This window comes from Herpailurus yagouaroundi, unplaced genomic scaffold (assembly GCF_014898765.1).
Source record: "Herpailurus yagouaroundi ecotype Mexico unplaced genomic scaffold, PumYag 246, whole genome shotgun sequence".
Lineage (NCBI taxonomy): Eukaryota > Metazoa > Chordata > Mammalia > Carnivora > Felidae > Herpailurus > Herpailurus yagouaroundi.
This window is the reverse complement of record NW_024412463.1, coordinates 2,346,255-2,363,521: the sequence shown is the minus strand read 5'-3', so window position 1 is coordinate 2,363,521 and position 17,267 is coordinate 2,346,255. Positions and strand designations below refer to the sequence as shown.

The 17,267-nt window shown below is 53.8% G+C and overlaps 1 protein-coding gene across 8 annotated transcripts in view; it reads left to right on the top strand.

The window, feature by feature from the left end:
- Positions 1-17,267, top strand: part of NFATC2 (nuclear factor of activated T cells 2) — a 155,895-nt gene that overhangs the window by 120,188 nt on the left and 18,440 nt on the right. Inside the window, exon 10 of one of the 8 annotated variants that reach the window (XM_040459814.1) lies at positions 9,208-9,986. The exons of the other annotated variants lie outside the window; for them this stretch is intronic. Within the exon in view, the coding sequence (XP_040315748.1) occupies positions 9,208-9,245 (38 nt within the window). The 3' untranslated portion in view covers positions 9,246-9,986. Of the gene's footprint in view, positions 1-9,207; positions 9,987-17,267 lie in introns of those variants that run through there. 8 annotated transcript variants of the gene reach the window in all.

The window sequence follows — 17,267 nt, the reverse complement described above, 5'->3', positions numbered from 1 at the left end:
CAAAGCAGCTGAGAGCAGAGACCCTTTAGGGCCTCCTAAGTGCCTTTCTGAACACAGGCAGGTTCAAAGTCATGGTGAAAGTGAGCTCTTGGCAGGTTAGTAACATGAGTCAGCTTTAAGGATATCTCAGAGAGCTGAGTGTGCTGAAATTGCTTCTCCTGATGGAGACTTTTCTTAAGTACTTTCTGCACAAGCCCAATCCCATAGGATTTTAGGAGATATTCTCTGAAATGAGGATTCTGAAGCTTAAAAAGTTGAAAAAATTCTGTAAAGCCAGGTTTTTTTGTTTGTTTGTTTAACTTGTCTACTGCAGGACTTCACAGAGCCTTTACTGCACTGATGGACATTGTAAATCTCTAAGGCAAAGGTACTTCCCAGAGTTTCTCACAGATAAGAGAGCGTGCAACCCCAGGGCGTGCTGTTCATATTACATTTTATTATACTGTCTGTGACTGGAACGTCTGGAGTTGTGCAACATGGCAGGCCTGGGACCCCCATCCCCCGACATTCTGGGAAAGTAACATGAAGGAATTTCAGAGTTCAGAAGCTCAGCACTGCTCCATCCCATATGCCTGCATTCATGCTTCTGAATTCTTTGGCTTGGCGTGGGATCAGAGCATGACAGGGCAATAGAATAATTTCTACCTGGGTGGCTCCCAAAAGGCCGCCAGGTGGCTGCTGGTGAGATGTTCAGTGCTTGAGCGGCATTGTCCCAAAGGCTGTGTGGAACCCACAGCCAGCCCTCCAGGGCGAAGGCCCCCGTGTGGCCAGTTGTGCCCAGTGTCAGCCCCAAACAGCCCCACCGCTGTTGCTCCCAGGAAGAACTGCGTGCCGTTTTGTCTCCTAACCAGTTGAGACTTCAGACCCCTCCAACAGATCATTCCGGGCTCCACGGTTGGCTTTGTGGGTGTGGGACTCAGACTTCTCGGTTGATTTTACGTTTATTTCTGACAGGCGGACCGGAACCCCTGGGTCATTTCTTTAGTCCAGTTGGGAGACATCCTAGGTTTGGAAGCTCCTTTTCTGTCCTTGTCGCCGATGACTCAAAGGGTCACCTTCCCCCCAAACACATACCTGACTGCACGCACCGTGATGGCATGTGCTCCCGGGATTTCTCACGTGCCTCTCATTTGCCTTGGGGTTTTGGTGGAGCACACTTTCCTTGGAAACTTGGTGAGAGCTGGAGTTCAGTGCTTTGAGGGTCAGGGCAGGGTTCCTCAAGGTAGAGAAGGACTCGGGTCCAAAGGCAGAGGGGTCATCTTTGAAGCTGGCCACGCCCCTGGAAGCCCCGGCGTGGGGTTACCTTCGCCTGACCCTCCGTGAATGACCCCGAGCGTCTTGTCTGGGCGTCTCACCTGGCTGTGTCATGTCGTGTCCTCTTTTCATCCCTCCCCTTCTCACGCTACATTCCTGTGCATAGACAGTCTGTCTGGGCCCCCCCCCCCCTTCTTGGAACTCCGAAACGCGGCTCCTGCTTTCCCCACTCCGAGCACTTGAGACCTTTTCAAAAAGTCTCATTTTGAACTGGCAAAAGAAGTGAAATTCCAGGGCAACACGCACCCGTGCTCCTCCCTCTCCCTGTGCTCCTCCCCCCGAACCAGGCGCTTTCTCTTAGTTCGTTCTGAAACGGATGCTTTGCACACACCCTCCCTTGTTTTTTTCTCTGTCGTCTTGGTGCTTCCGTACCCAGTTCCTTGTTCGGAAGTCCCTGGTTTTACCTGGAAATCCACAGCAGCGAATGAATTCTTCCCTCCTTCCCTTCCTCCCTCCTCCTATCTCCTCCCAGCCCTCCCTGCCTGTCAGCCTCCCTCCTTCCCAAGGTCCCCGCCATCCTGACCCTCCTTCCCTCCCTGCCCCCGTGGGTATTGACTGGCCTGGAACTTGGTTACACAGGTAAAGTCCTTGCTTGTGTGGGGTAATTTTTGGGCAAAGGAGATAGACGTTAGCAGGTGAGGGAATAAGCATATCTCAGATGGTGATAAAAGGCCATGGAGGAAATTGCACGAGGTTAGGAGCAGGAATGCGGCTGGATGGGGGTGGTGTTGGCCCTCAGACGGAGAAAGCAGAGAGGCTGCTCTGGGGAGGTGGGAACAGCAGGTGGCAGCGGCTGTGAGGTCAGAGGAGTGGGCCAGCATTGGCGGGATTTTGGCAACGTGCCGTGTGATCTGATCTACCTTTTGGAAAGATCACTCTGGCTGTGTTTGAAAACCAGACCGCAGGGAGGCGAGAGGCGGTGAACAAGGGGCTTGCTTCATTTCCAACAAAGCCAGGTGGGAAGAGCGAGAATCCCACACAGCAGGCGGGTTATGGAGGGGTGGTGCATTCGATAGGAGGTCGCCTTCGGTGTCCTTTCGTCGTGCGACTCTTTAACATCTACCTGGAATTGTCAAAACGTGATGAGTTCACCAGTATTTGCTGCCCTGCCGTTGGCTGGAATGAAGGGTGGGCGGCTGCACCTTGTAAGCCGCCAGCAGGTGGGGAGGGTTTGTGCTGGGCGGGCCAGGCGAGGGGAGCTGTGCCGCCAATGACACGGTCCCCGCAGAACCGGGGGCTCTCAGGTCATCGGGCCATCTCACCGCAGGCTCCGGGGTGGCGACCCTGTGCCATCAGCCTTGACATTCAGCCACAGACGAGAGGACTGAGGGACGGGGGGAGGCTCGGGACTCCAAGGGGATCCTCGATCCCATTCTGGAAGGTCCTGGGGAGAAGGGACGTGGTCTCGGTGACCCTGGAGCCCCTGTCCGTGACTTGAGGGAACGACAGCTGGTGTTGCGTTCACGTTTGTGTTTCTCTCCGTAGAAAGGGCACAGAGCAGTCTGGTTTTGAATCTACTTCTCCGTTCTTCACGTGAACTGTTTTCAAAAATCATTTATTGAAATACATTGAATGGATTGGAGTATCTCTCTACATGTTTACCCATTGACATATAGGCACGTGCGGAAATCAGTAGCGTACTTTGAACGTCACCAGCTGGGCCACCCACGTGACTACCACCTGGACCATGCCTGGCATGGAATCATGTTAGCACCCCAGAAGCCCCTGGGTGTCGCCCTCCTGTGTCCCCTCCACCTCCTATGTCCTGTCCTGCCTCCTAACCCCAGAGACTGGTTTTGACTTTCTGTGTAAAAAGAAGTCACACGGGGTGCCCCTTTGTGCCTGGCTTCTTTGCATCAGCCACCGGCCCGTGAGATCCAGAGCTGCTGTTGGGGGTAGGTGGGGCTCATCCGTGTCATTGTCGTGGACTATTGAGGGGACGTTGGACGTTGAGGGAACGTCCTGTAGTCTCTGCACCCACGTTTCTGCCGGTGGACATTTAGGTTGTTTCCGGTCTTAGGGATGAAACTTCTGCGAACGTTCTTGAATTCTTCCCTCGGTGCCCACACATAAGGTGAGGAGTGGAGCCCTTGCCAGACAGTTTTCCTGAGTGGTTGTATCGCTTCACGCGCCCACAACGGGGCGCGGGTGTCTCACACAGTTGTCTAAGTGTCCGTCTCCTGGGATGCGGCCTCGCTTCCGGCGAACGTGCCTGGCGATGGCGTGTCTGGGCCGCAGACCCAGGGCGCAGCAAGCTGGCTGGGTGTCAGCCACTGAAGCTCTCCGGACCTCTGTTTTCTCACTCGTGAAAACGATACCCCTTGCTCGACTACTCCACCTGCCAAAGATGCATTTGGGTCTGAACTTGGAGTTGCCAGCCAAGGTCGTAAGGCTCTCGAAAGACGCTCCGCCACGGACAGTCGCTCCGCTGACCATAGTCCTGATGGGCATCGTGGCTCTGCTTCCCCTCCAGTTTCTGCGGGTGCCTTCTCCAGGCTTGCCTGTATTGTGGCCACTTTGGTCTTTTGTTCTTGTTTGTTTGACAGGAGTAATTTACGTGAAAAAGCAAGCAGGAAAAGCCCTAGAGAAGGCACTGATCTGTGACTGGTTTTCAGGCAGCAAAGAAATAGTGTAGATGTTCTGTTCACCCCAGGGCCCAGCTAGTCCCGAATTTCACTTCCCCAGCTGGCAGCTCCCTCCCTGCCCAGGGAAGGACGTGGCTGGGGTTGGGCAGGTGGGGGGAGGTTGCTGGGCGGTTCAGTGGGTCAGGCTTCCGACTTCGGCTCAGGTCATGATCTCGCGGTCCGAGGGTTCGGGCCCCGCGTCGGGCTCTGTGCTGACAGCTGGGAGCCTGGAGCCTGTTTCGGATTCTGTGTCTCCCTCTCTCTCTCTCTGCCCCTCCCCCCCTCATGCTCTGTCTCTCTCTCTCTCAAAAATAAATTAAAAAAAAAAAAAAAAAAGACAGACATGGTGGGGGAAGTGAGCATTGCTGGTCTCACGGTGGCAGCGGGTACCTTCCCGGCTACCCTGGGCCGAGCCCCTGGGGCACACTGGGAAGAGCTGACCACACCACGTGGACTTCTCCGTGGAGGTGGTTGCTTTGGGCCGGCAGGCAGACTTGCAGCCCACTGCATAAACTGTGCGGTGCGGTAGGCGGCCCGCCCTCCTGCCTTCCGTCTTCCTTGTTTGGTCTTGTTTTAATCTTCCCCTTTGCCTTGTTCACGGCTGTCGATATTTGCTCAGCGTGACTCCGTAGGACAGGAGACCCTGGCTCGAGGTGTCTCACTCACTTGTGAACCTTGGGCTGGTGTCTCCGCTTCCCTCTCTGTGGAGTGGAGATGATCCGCACTCCTCCCTCGTGCTCCTCCCTCGCGGGGGCCGCGCAGAGAGAATTGCGCGGGTATATGTCACGTGCCTAGAACGGGTAGCTTGGTACGGAGTAACTGTCGGTAAATGTTAGCTGCCGTTTCTGTTTGTGAGCTTAGTGGGCTTCTTGGAGAATGTGGTTTACATTTCTTAAAAGTGTATTTGTGGAGGAGAATGAAACGTGGGCCGTTTCGGTCTTTGGAGAGGAGGACCCTTAAAGCCCTGTCTCCCCACGGGGCGTGGGCTCAGGGGTCCCAACCCAAGCTCCCTTCTGGGGACCTGGGGATGTTTGTCTGTGTGAGATGGTGCCTCCCTCCCGGGGACCGCCCGGGAGGCCGGTGAGCATGGCCCCTGCGTTGTCGGCCCCCCCCCCCCCCCCACAGCAGAGCACGGACCAGTGGCCCAAGTTTTGCTGGTTGTTTTATTGGCAGAGGGGCCAAAGGAGTCCTTTTCAAAGGCTCTTTACCCAGAAGCCGGACATGCCAGTGCGTGAGAAACAGGCCAGGGAAGAAAGGACAGAGGGACGCGCAGGAAGGGAGAAAGGAGCCAAGGGTGACTGGCACAGCTTTGTTCAGCAGGTCAGGAATCTTTACTGGGGCTGCCCAGTGCCCACGGCAAGCCTGTGACAAAGCCGCTCCTGTTGGGAGAGGCGTGCAAAGCCCACGGATGGCCTGGTGCTGCCGGGAGTGGCCCGCGTGCCCGGCCGCCACATTGGCCCCGGGAGGGCTGGGTGAGACACAGGCGTCCTCTCTTCTGATGAAAACCAAACAGAGTGGTTGCCTGGCCGCGCGGCCCAGAGGCCAAGGAGGGCCTGCTGCTTCCGTCGCAGAGTGGGGCTGTGCCATTCACCAGAACCAAAGCCAAGTCTGACTCACGTGGCCGCCTTCGGTGGGCACCAACGGAGTCCAGGCCCCGACTTGAGGTCCTCGGTCAGCATTCTCCTTGAAAGTTCGTTTAAAGAGGTTTATCTTTTACGTAGGGAATGTGTTCACATGCTCGACAGAATAAAAGCCTGGGAAAAGGTGCATCCAGCATAGCACGGTCTTGCTCCCACTTCTTCCCTGCCTCCTCTCCAACCTTCTAGAACAGCCTTTATCAGCCCTGTTTTCATCAGCAGCACCCTCTCCGGCCAGGATCCTTTCACAGTTCCTTCCTATCAGCACCCCCATGAAATGTCAGTCCCACGGAGACGCCGTATATCTGGTTATGCTCGGTGGCCCTTTGCGGTGCCCCTATCATAACATGTAAGACTTTTTCACTAAGAATGGATTTTGGCCCCCTTGGGAATGAACGCTGTAGAGTTTCTGTATGTAACCACAAGCAGGTGCAAGTACATCTTCCGGTTTTCCTCCTTCCTTCTACAAAATGTAGCAGATGGACCCCCCAGGTCTCCCAAGGATTGGGCGGGGAGGGGGGGGGCCGGAGGGTTGTGCACCTGTCGCTTGCCGTGCATAGGGGTGGGTATGTCAGAGGCTGGTTCTCAGGAATGGGAGGTCCGGTCTGAGGGTCCAGCCGTGATTTAGGGGCCTTTCGGCTGGAGCGTTTCTGGGGTTGCCCTGCCTGCCTTTCTTACTGGCCTTGCCACTTCACCCTTCTGTGACCTCAGGCAAGTAACTGATGGTAACGGCCCCAACTCTGAGGGTTATTGTAAGAATGGAAAAGGGAGCCTCCTCGTGAGGAAGGCACTTTGGCCGGTGCCTAGTGTGCGTGGTAAGTGCTGTAGTTATCAATATACTTTCCCACCACCACCACCACCACCACCGTCATCATCATCAACCCTGGGCCATTGCTATGGTCAGAATGTTTGGGCCCCCACAAAATTTATATGTTGAAGCCTAACCCCCAGGGTGATGCTATGAGGAGGTGTGGCCCTGGGAGGTGCTTAGGTCATGAGGGCGGAGCCTCCTAAATGGGATTGGTGCTCTTTTTTTTGTTTATATATTTATTTTAGAGAGAGTGAGAGAGATCACAAGTGGATGATGGGCAGAGAGAGTGAGGGGGTGGGGAGAGAAGCCCAAGGAGGCTCCACGCTGTCAGCACAGAGCCCGATGAGGGGTTAGAGCTCATGAACCGCGAGGCCGTGACCTGAGCCGAAATCAAGAGTCGGATGCTTAAGTGACCGAGCCACCCAGGCGTCCCAGGGATCGGTGCTCTTACAAAAGACCTCCCAGAACTCTGCAGTTCCCTTCTGCCACGTGAGCTTCTAGAGGAAGGCGCCTGTCTATGAGGAAGTGTGCCGAATCTGGTCGTGCTTGATCTTGAACTTCTTGACCTCCAGAACTGTGAGAAATATTTGTTGTTTGTAAACTACCCACTGGCGTTTTTTGTTCTCACAGCCCCGACAGGCTAGGACAGCCAGGCAGGTAGTCGCTGCGGTGCTGGCCTTTGAAAAAGAGCCCTCAGGCTGAGTCGGCCTGGGTCCTTACTACCTTGCTAGGCCACTACTTGTTAATTCAGCAAAGGACATTTAGAGTCTTTCTAGAAAATTCTAAAGTCCAGAAAACTGCTTGCCTAGAGACGAGCCCGCAAAATTTGCACGAGCTAGTGTTGGAAGATCTCTCGAGAGGAAGAGAGAGCGAGAGGGAGAGCGAGAGGGAGAGCGAACGTAGGTCTGTGCACCTCCCCCAGAAGAGGAAGCATCACAGTAGAGGCGCGATGAGGTATCTTTATTTTGCCCCTCTGGATATTTTCCCACCTTCCAAGAACCTCAAATTTCCAGCCGTGCCACTTAGCCATCCTTTTATCCCAAATGATGTGCACTTTGTGTTGCCAGCTTATGTAAATGTAAGGGGCCACCTTCCAGCTGACTCCAGACCCAGAAATGCTCAGCCATCTTTTTGAAATTCTGCAGCGCAGATGTTTCCAAAGGAATGCGCTCTTGCCTTTCGGGGTCAGAAGCTACCAAACCACAAGAAAGTCCGTCCTCAGACTGGCTGTGCACTCGGCCTGCGTTCCAGAGCCGCGTCTGACCCACAGAGATCAGGCAGGGGCCCGCCAAGAGGACCAGGAGAGCCATCACTTGGTGTGATCCCATGGCCCCACAGTCATCTCCCAGAACCCGCGCTTTTAACCGTTCTGAGTCATTTGCACTGGCATCATTTCCACCTCCGCGTGAGGTTACTGTCTTGTGGTAACAAGCAGCTATCCTCGTGCAGGAATAAGGTGATCAGTTAAACAAGATTTGTGGGTAGGTCAGCACCCAAACCCGCTTCGAAACGCTCTTCTCTGCTTTCCTGCTCGCCAGCACAGAGCGCAGAAGTGTTGAGGCTCACTTCCTCCCTAGCCGGTGCGCTGGGCATGCCCAGACTTTGCTTCCTGCAGGATGATGAAGCAACGTGGTGACTGTTGTGAGCACAGGGATGTGGAGGCTCTTCACTGGTCCCAGGCCCTAAGCTAAGATAGTCCAGGACTTTTGTATTGAGAAATACAAGACTTCACAGTATCAGCTCTAGCCCTAATTCGTTCCTCTCCCGAAAAATAGAACTTGAAAAGCGATTCAGTTACTGGAGGCTCTGAGCTAGATGCGTGGGCGTTGAGCAAATCTTCTTTCGACTCTACATTTTCCTCTCTCCTCCCTACCTTCTCCTCCATCGGTAAACCCATTTCAGGTAAATGTAGAGCTTTATTTGCCCCGGGGGCGGGGGGGACCCTTTAGGAAAGAACCCTGGTTGTACTCCATGCTGTAGACTTGACACGTGGATGCATCTTGTTTTTGTTGCCTTTCAGCATAGTTCTGGACTCTTGTCTTGCCCGGGGCCTGTCTGAGTTTATTTTAGCCCCAGTCTCTTTTACTTTTCACCCTTGTAGGAAAAAAGAGGGGCTTTGTTCTCCGGGAATGATGAAACCATTTCCCTGGCCCTTCTCCACCACATTCTTGACACCTCTTTAATTTGTTATTGACCTGAGGATCTGGTTAAGCTGAGACTGCCTATAAAGGCAGGGTTGGGGCCTGTTTTGCCCATCCAGGATGTCAGGAGTCTTTCACCGGGCAAAGTCACGAGCAAACGGAGGGCTGCGATTCAGGAAAGGAGTCTGCTCAGGTCCTCAGCAACCGATCCCGCCACTTTCAGGTTTCAGGATGACATCTGCCTCGCGCGTCATCCCTTTAAACTGCCATGAAATCAGATCTCTGGCCAGGCAACCCAAGTGGAGCTCTTCCTGGTCATTTTACCATGAGCGCAAAGCACCCCGACTTGATTTTATGATGGGATCGTCTGTTGCAAGTGGTTTGGACGTAAGTCCCAGGCATTCTGCAAACCAACAAATGGGTTTCATTTGAAGCCTGTTAGTTCCAGCATCCCAGGAAAGTGGAAAGGACACTCCCTGGTTGTTAGTTTCCAAAACTCTGGACAGAGCGGAGGTTCTGTTGCATAAGCTAACTCTGTGGACGACGCCTTTGAAATGTTCTGCAGCCGGTTCTTACAGATTTCTGGAAGTTGATGGTGTCTTTTGAATTCTCCGCTTTAGTGGATGCCTAAAAAAGAATTGACCCAAAGTTGATTAATGCACCCTTTCCATTTCTTACAGATGGATCGAGTTGTGGTCTGCTTCAGTACTTGCAGTAGGGACGGCCAACTGGTGTTCCATGGGCTCCATTTAGCCTGCAGATATTTTGCTTGGCCCGCTCAGTATTTGAAAAAATATTTGGATTAGATGCCAACGTTTAAAAACCGGGAGATTGCACATAAAAATACAGATTTCAGGCTTTCCTTGGAAAACCCAAGAATCGGCTGCCCAGGGCCCCACATTCTGCATGGTGGCTACCTGGAATCAAAGTCAAGGCTGACCTTATGTAGAGACCACCTCCTTTAGAGCGCGTACTTGCCCTTGTCCGTAGCCCCCACCCCTCCCTCCTGCCTCCTGAAGGTGGATGGAGTGTCTGTTGTTTTTTGCCATCATGGTTGTGTTCTTGTTCCTCTTATACCTGGCCCACCTCACTCAGTCAGTGTTTCTTCCCGCACCTGTTCAGCATTTGAATTTGTGATCTCTCTTCTGGAAGCGCCACTCCCACCCATGGCTGCCTGACCCCGCCCTTGATACATAGCGAGGCTTAGGAGGTGTTAGCTCCCTCTGTCCTTCTTCCTTCTCCCTCTCTGTTGTCGGGGTTTAAGATGTTTTTTAAAACAACCTTCTATTATGAAATGTATGCAAATATAGAGTAGCACCATGTACCCACCACTCAGCTTCAACTGTTATCAACTCACAGCTAATCTGCTTTCTTGCATACCTCTGGTCATCTCCCACTCCTATTTCATAGTAGTATTTTTAAAAAATCTTTTATTAGAGAGAGAACATGTGGGCACACAAGCGGGGGAGGAGCCGGGGGAGAGAATCTCAAGCAGGCTCCAGGCCTAGCACAAAGCCCGGAGTGGGGCTCGATCTCACAACCCTGGGAACATGACCTGAGCCGATATCAGGAGTCAGGCGCTTAACCAACTGAGCCACCCAAGTGGCCCTCGTAGCGTTTTGAAGCAAATCCTAGACATCAAAAATCCTGGACGGCAGAACCATATCATTGCATGTGTGAATACGTACTATGTGTCTCTAAAAGAAAAGGATTCTGAAAATACTCTTAATACTGTTGGCACATATGAAACAGTGAAAATTCCTTAATATCATGAAATATCCAGTCTTGAAACTTCCTGGTGTCTCATATCTATCATCCAGGGTTTTTTCTTTGTTCTCATTATTTTACAGATTGTCTGAATCAGGATTCAGACCGGGCCCATACATTGTAAGTGGGATTCCTTGGTTCCTCTAAGTCAGCTTTAATCGAGAGGTTCCCCTTTAGAACTGGTCTTTATTATTATTATTATTATTATTATTATTATTATTAATTACTACTATTTTGCCATTTCTTTGTTTCAAAACCAGGTTCCTTATCCTGTGAAATATCTCAGTCTGGCTTTTGCCGATTATATTCCCATGTCCCCTTGTCTTCTCTATTTCCTGTAAGTTGGCAGTCGATTCTAGAGGCTTAATTGGTTCAGGTTCATCTGTTTTGGCCAAGACTGCTTTGTAGGTGGTGGTGGACCCTTTTGTCAGGAAGCACGAGGTGAGGGTGCCTCTCTTTTGGTGATGTTAGTAACTGTCGGCAGCCAGCGCCCGGCTCCCTTCGTTCACTGGTGTGCCGTAATTGCAAAATGGCGATATTCTAGTCTAATTCTGTCTTCCCTTCCTCTTCTGTTAGTTTGGAAAACTTCTATAAAGAGAGACGTCCCTTCCTCAACAATGGTATAATTCATATAGGAAAAGAAAGATGAATGCTTGATTCTTTCCCTTTATTTACCAGTTTTTAAAATAATGGCTTGGTTCCTCACCATCCTCCAGGGGCAGTCAATTAGGGTTTTGTACCATTATGAACTCCCAGATTTAAACATAATTGATGTTTTAAGATTTTAATAGGCTTTTTGGGGGTAGTTCCTTTTGTCCTCATCATTGGATGGAGCTAAATAATATGACTTCCTCTCCTTTCTTTCTCTGGCTTAGCAGTGTGCTTCTTCTGAGGTGTCAGGGAGGAAAGCCTCCTGCATGTAGACTAAGGGGTCTGATCCCTACATGTGTGAAAGGGAAATCATAAAACAGCTCTCGCATGCCAGCTGGCTGATCTCCTCGAAGCATTAGGGAGTCTGGATGTGTGACTTCAGAAGAGTTGGAGTTTGCAGGGCAGGAGAAAGTTACGTATTGATTAGGTGTACAGGACCTCTGTGAGCAGAACACAAAGTAACAGGAGCCTAAACAGGGAAGATGCTTGTTCTCTTACGTAACAGCACAGGTATAAGCAGTCTGGGGCTGGTATACTGGCCACGAGGTGCCAAGACTAGGCTCCCTCCGTCTTATCCTTCTGCCATTCTCAGGGTGGTGCCCCCATCTGCAGGGTCCAGTTTGGCTCCCGGATGGGGGAGAGGGTGGGGCCAAGGAGGAGGAAAGGCATGCCCCTTCCCTTTAAGGGCATAACCTGGAAATCTCACACGTCCCTTCATCTGACACCTCCTTGGCTGGAGCCCTGTCATGTGACCGTGCTGAGCGGCAGAGGAGTCTGGGAAATGTAGTTTTAAATATTTACACTTCCCAACCATAAAACCTGTTCCTCTGGATGACAGGAGAGCAGATTTGGGTCCTCTGCACATGAAGCACGATGGCAGTGGGAAAAGAGCTCCAGAAAGAGGTTGGGTGTTGTAATCTTGAACGTTCTTAGGGGTTTCTTCATCCGTTCCCCAAGTATTTACCGAAAGCTTCCCTTGTGCCAAGTGAGCTTTTTAGATCCTGCGGGCACAGTCGTACATGAAACGGATGGAGTCCCTGCCTTCGTGGAACTTACCTCCTAGACATTGGCTATCCTGGTGAATGCCCAGGACCGTGGCTTCAGGGTCAGATGTCAATGAGTAGTTGTAGTCAGAGAAGCTTGACTTGGAGCCTGCTTTGCCTCCTCCTTGCTTGTGGTCTTGGGTGAGGCGTGTGTGAAAAGCCATTTATAGACTGTCAAGTGCCCCACAAACAATGGGGGAGGGGAGCTGGCAGGGTGGGTGTAGCCTCCTTTAGCAGGGGCTGGTGGGCTGGCTGCTTCAGGAAACTGCCGGGAGACCTCTCAGTTGGGCATTTGCCTTCTTGGTTTGCTTCTAGTCAACCGATTGCCCATTCATTTATTCCTTCTTTGAAAAGACATCTGCTGCCATCCTACTGTGTGCTGGGCTTTGTGCCAGGTGCTGGGGACACAGCAGTGAATCTGTCGGAAAAGGCCCCTCTTCTGACAGTCTCTAGAGAAGAAGATGCTGATCAGAAATGAACCAGTGGGGCGCCTGGGTGGCTCAGTTGGTTGGGCGTCCGACTTCGGCTCAGGTCACGATCTCACGAGCCCCGCGTCGGGCTCTGTGCTGACAGCTCGGAGCCTGGAGCCTGCTTCCGATTCTGTGTCTCCCTCCCTCTCTCTGTCCCTCCCCCACTTGTGCTCTGTTTGTCTCTCAAAAATAAACAAGCATTAAAATTTTTTTAAATGAACCAATAAATAAGGAGAATTTCAGATGGGGCTAAGTGCTGTGAATAAAATAAACCAGGTAATGGTAGGGGAGGGAGGAACTTCAGATGGGGCCGTCAGGGACAGTCTGCTTGAGGAAGTGGCCTTGACCTGAGACCCAGAAGAGGAGGAGGTGGTGGAAGAGAATTCCAGGCAGGTAGAACAGCATGTGCAAAGGGCCAGCGCTGGGAGGAAGCCTGATTGTGCGGGGCGGGGGGCAGAGAGAGGTCTAGTGTGGCTGACAGCCATGGCCAGGAAGGGAGTTGAGAGGGTGGTTTTGAGAGGAAGCCAGACCACACAGGGCCTCAGAGGCCACAGTGAGAGGCTTGGATTTGATTCTGGGAGGGAAGGGAGACTGCTGGCGGGTGGCAGGTTGGGGTGTGTGTGTGTGTGAGGCTGGGGTGTACAGGAAATAATTATGGCAACATTCTCTCGCGCGTACTGAGCGCCTTTGGAGGGCAGAGACTAATTACCATCTCCGAATCACAGCTGGGAGCCCAGGCCGAGGAGGGGGGTGGGGTCTGTCTCAGGTCACAAAACTGGAGGCCCAGAGAAGGAGCTGTGAGATGCGCCTGCATAGGGATGACACGAGAGGGTCCTCTAGACCAAGTTCGTACACAGAGCGGAGCATTTATCGTGGGTTTTTCACCCCTTCTGTCTGATGAGACCCCAGAAAATCGGCTTTCGCCGCAGAGCCGCCAATCTGACCGCCTCCTGGACGTCCCCATGTGGCCGCCCCACGGGATCAGGTGCCCGCCCCACTCGGTCCCTCGCTCCCTTATCGTACAGCTGCCTACGGAACGTGGGGGCGTGGCCTTAGGCAAGTGACTGAACACCTGCGAGCTCACCGTCCGCTCAGGAGTGACAGTGCTTCGGGTTTCAACGGTTGACGCGTGGCCGGTTTAAGTGACGCACATAACAGGGTCAGCCACGTGGTGGGCGCTTGGCAGGGAGTAACCGTCTGCTCGTCATCTTCCCTGCGACCATCTCCATCTGTGCCAGGCTGAGGAGTGGCCCGTCCCCAAATCCTCCCCGCCAGCCCTTCTTCAGTACCCTCTCCCCGGTTCCGGGTTGAAGCCGTCTGCTCAGACGCCACAGGGAGCCTCGTCTTGGGGCCCCTGGCCCGTCCGCTGGACGCCCGCTGAGTGAGGGGTGCGGGTGTGGGTAGCTGTCCTGTGGGTACTGGCAGACGCCCGGAGGCAACCCAACTGCCTGTCAACCAGGAACAGTCACATAGGAGGTCCTGAGCAGCTTGGGGCAGGTATGGAGGGGAGACCTCTTCCTGCTTGCGTTTTTGTACTTAGGGATTTTTTTCTTCTTCTTTGCTCTAGGCAGATATTACTTAAGAAAATTGCAAAGAGGAAAAAAAAAAAAGGGAACACAATCAGGTCTTAGAAACGATCCTCCAGGCTCGTGTAAAAAACAGGGTTTTAGAAGTAGAAGGCTTTCAGTTCTTTTTTTTAAAAAAAAATATTTTTTAATGTTTACTATTTTGAGAGAGAGAGAGAGAGAGAGAGAGCATGAGCAGGGGAGGGCAAGAGGGAGACACAGAATCCGAAACAGGCTCCAGGCTCTGAGCTGTCAGCACCGAGCCCAACGCGGGGCTTCAGCCCTAGAACTGCGAGATCATGACCTGAGCCGAAGTCGGATGCTTAACCGACTGAGCCACCCAGGCGCCCCCAAAGCTTTCAGTTCTGCTTAGGGGTACGTCTCACCATCTGGATGCACAGTTGTCCCTCTCGGCTTTGAGTGAAGGATGACACAAAGCTCTGCGGAGACTTTCTTGCCTCTAAACTCATGCCTACACCGTAACCTCCGCCTGGAACGCCGTCCCCTCCCTCTTGTGCCTTTTGGAGTCTGACCAGTATTTCAAGGCTCTGACGAGCTGTCTTCTCTCTGCAGCTGCTGAAGGGGGTGGCGGGGGGCACGCTTCTCTTTCTCTGAGTCCCGGAGACACACAGGGTCCCTGGCAGGCGTGTTTCACCACATACACCTCTCAGGTGTTTCTGTGCATTTTTTCTCCCTCAAGTCCAAGTCTCTGGGTGGGAAGTACTAACATCTCGACTTGTCTGTACCCGCAACTGCGCCTGGGATGGCTTCGCACACGGTAGGTCCCTGACGTTTGCTCATGTCCCCGTTTGCTCAGAGCCTCACCCAGCCCCCTGCACATAAGATGTGTGGAATTGAGCGAGTATCCGAGAGCAAAATGGGCAGCAAAAACTGCCCCTACAGCAGTACTTCAACCAGACCTAGGATGAGCGAGGGGACGTTTTAGTCGTCTGGCCTGATACGGCCCGGAGTTTCCCCAAGCACAAGTGCCTCGGCCTTGAACGTCCCGCTGGGACCGTGCAGCGCGGGGAGGCTCTGGCGGGTCCCTGGGTTCCCTCTCAACGCCCCGCTCTCCAGGCCTCCGACGGCCCAGCGGACTTGACGGAGGCAGGGCCCGGAGGCCAGGCTGGGGCAGGCCTTCAAAAATGCGCTGGCCGCGGGGCCCACTAGAAAATCGATTTCTCGCCTCCAGCCAGCCGCGCTGCCCAGCGCCGGGCCATCCTGCAGCTGTTGTGACAGCAAGAGCAAGTGCCATGGAAACGATTGTGCAAAAAGCCCGGAGCAGGCTGCCCGGGGAGAGAGTGTTCAGTAGCTTCAGCGCGGCCCTCCGGCTCCCCTGTTATTCTGTTGTCCTTGGCGTGGGCTCGCGCTGGGCTCCAGATCGCTCCTTCTGCAGGGAGACCCGCGACGCGGCTCCCTTCCCATGCCAAGAGGCCGGCCCAGCTGGCACACGTGCCCCTCTTCCCTCTGCGGGGCCGCCTGCCAGCTCCCCGCTCCTCCCTAAGATAGCGTCCCCGGGCCCGGCCGGCCGGGAGCGAGGTGGCCGGGGATGCCCGCGATGGGCATCCGAGCTGGCCCGGGCTTCCCTCTGTAAACAGCCCAGTGTTTGCATCCCGGGGCCTGCCAGGGCTCTCCCGGCCCGGCCAGCAGGGCCTCCCTCCCGCTGTGGTTCCAGGCGTTTCTGGGGGCGGAAAACAGAAACCAGCCCTGTGTTCTCCAGACTGCCAGGCTTCTGAGAAATGCATGCCTCAGCCCAGGGACTGGGGCTCCCTTCTCCTGCTGACCCCTGGCCCCGATCAGAGATGGGGCCCCGCCCCCCCCCCCCCCCGGTGTCCTGTTCTGATCAGAGAGAAGATTCTAGGGACGGTCTTCGGCCCCACCTACAGTTGCACCCCTGTACTCACTGGGCCCTCCCCTGACCCCACTCCGGCTGCTGGGTGCACGGGGCCTGGGGCTCACCTCAAGGTGGCCTCTTGGCCCTTGACTGTGGCCAGACCACCCTGGAAAAAGTTTCCTAAATTCCAACTCTAGATCACTGCCCTGGGGCACTTGCTGCTCTGAGGGAGTTTCCTGCCTTTCAGGGTCCCTCCCCGCCAACCCCTTGTGGCTGGTGTTGGCAGAGGGACAGAAGTAAGAGCGATCTGTTTAAAGTCCTCCTTGCTGAGGTGGGAATGACCGCTAAGATCGGTGGGTGATGGAATTTCCCCCGGTGGGTGCTTCAGATTTCCAGGAGGGGCTTTTCATACCAGTGGGTCTCTTAAGGAGAACTGGGATGGGGCATCTTCACGCGGACATTGGCGCCTCTGGCTTGTGTTCTGGGAAGTTCGGCATCCTGGCCCGAGCCGTTGGCCCTTGGATCTGTTTGCACTCAACACATCTGCTGAGCGCCTACTGTGTACCAAGCTGAAAACAAGTCACAGGGTATCGGCTCAGCAGACTCACTTGTGGTTTGTGATAAGGTGAGTGTAGTTTGTGTGTGCACAGGGGGGAGTGTGTGCCCGGGAGCTAGTAGGGGCAAGAAAAAGAAGTTGGCCCAATCAGGTCCTCCTCGGACTTCAGGGTTAACTCTGATCATTTTAGGCCCGAACAAAAAGCTCTGTCTTTGCCATTAAACCAACGTTTCTGGGCGACGCAGAGGTACAGGGTAGAGTGGTTTCGAGTTTGTGCCCTGGCGTCACCCGCCTGCATTTAAATCGTGGCTCGGCCACCTGCTGTCTCTTTGGCTCTGAGTAAGTCCTCCAGCAGCACCCCCCCCCCACCCCCACTCCCCGGGCTGTCAGTGAACTACCAAAGGGGAATAATAATTGCCACCTATTCATGGGGACTCGTGAACACTGATTGGTCAGCGTGCGTAGATGTCTTAGGACACGATGTGGCGGTCACCAGCATTACGCATCGACACCTGCGGCCAGACAGGTAAATGGGCAGGCGCTGGGTGGATGAGGGGGGTCCCTGTGCTGTGGATCTTGCAGCCTAAGGGAGAGTAGGGATGATAAGTGCACAGAATTGTGTTTCACATGGTGAGACTGGCTGTGAAGGTGTTTCGGAGGAAGCGACGTTCTCCTGCCCCTGGTGTGCTAGAGGCCAGTCCCCTGAAGGGTCACTGCTGACTGCTGCTCCTTGCTAGTTCTTACGTGGTAGACACGCAGGGAACCGGGCTCCGCTGTCTTCCTTCTTCCTTGTCTCCATTCCCTTTCCCCCTGCCCCCCTTCCTTCCTCCCCTCTCCTTCTTCCCTTCTTCCGT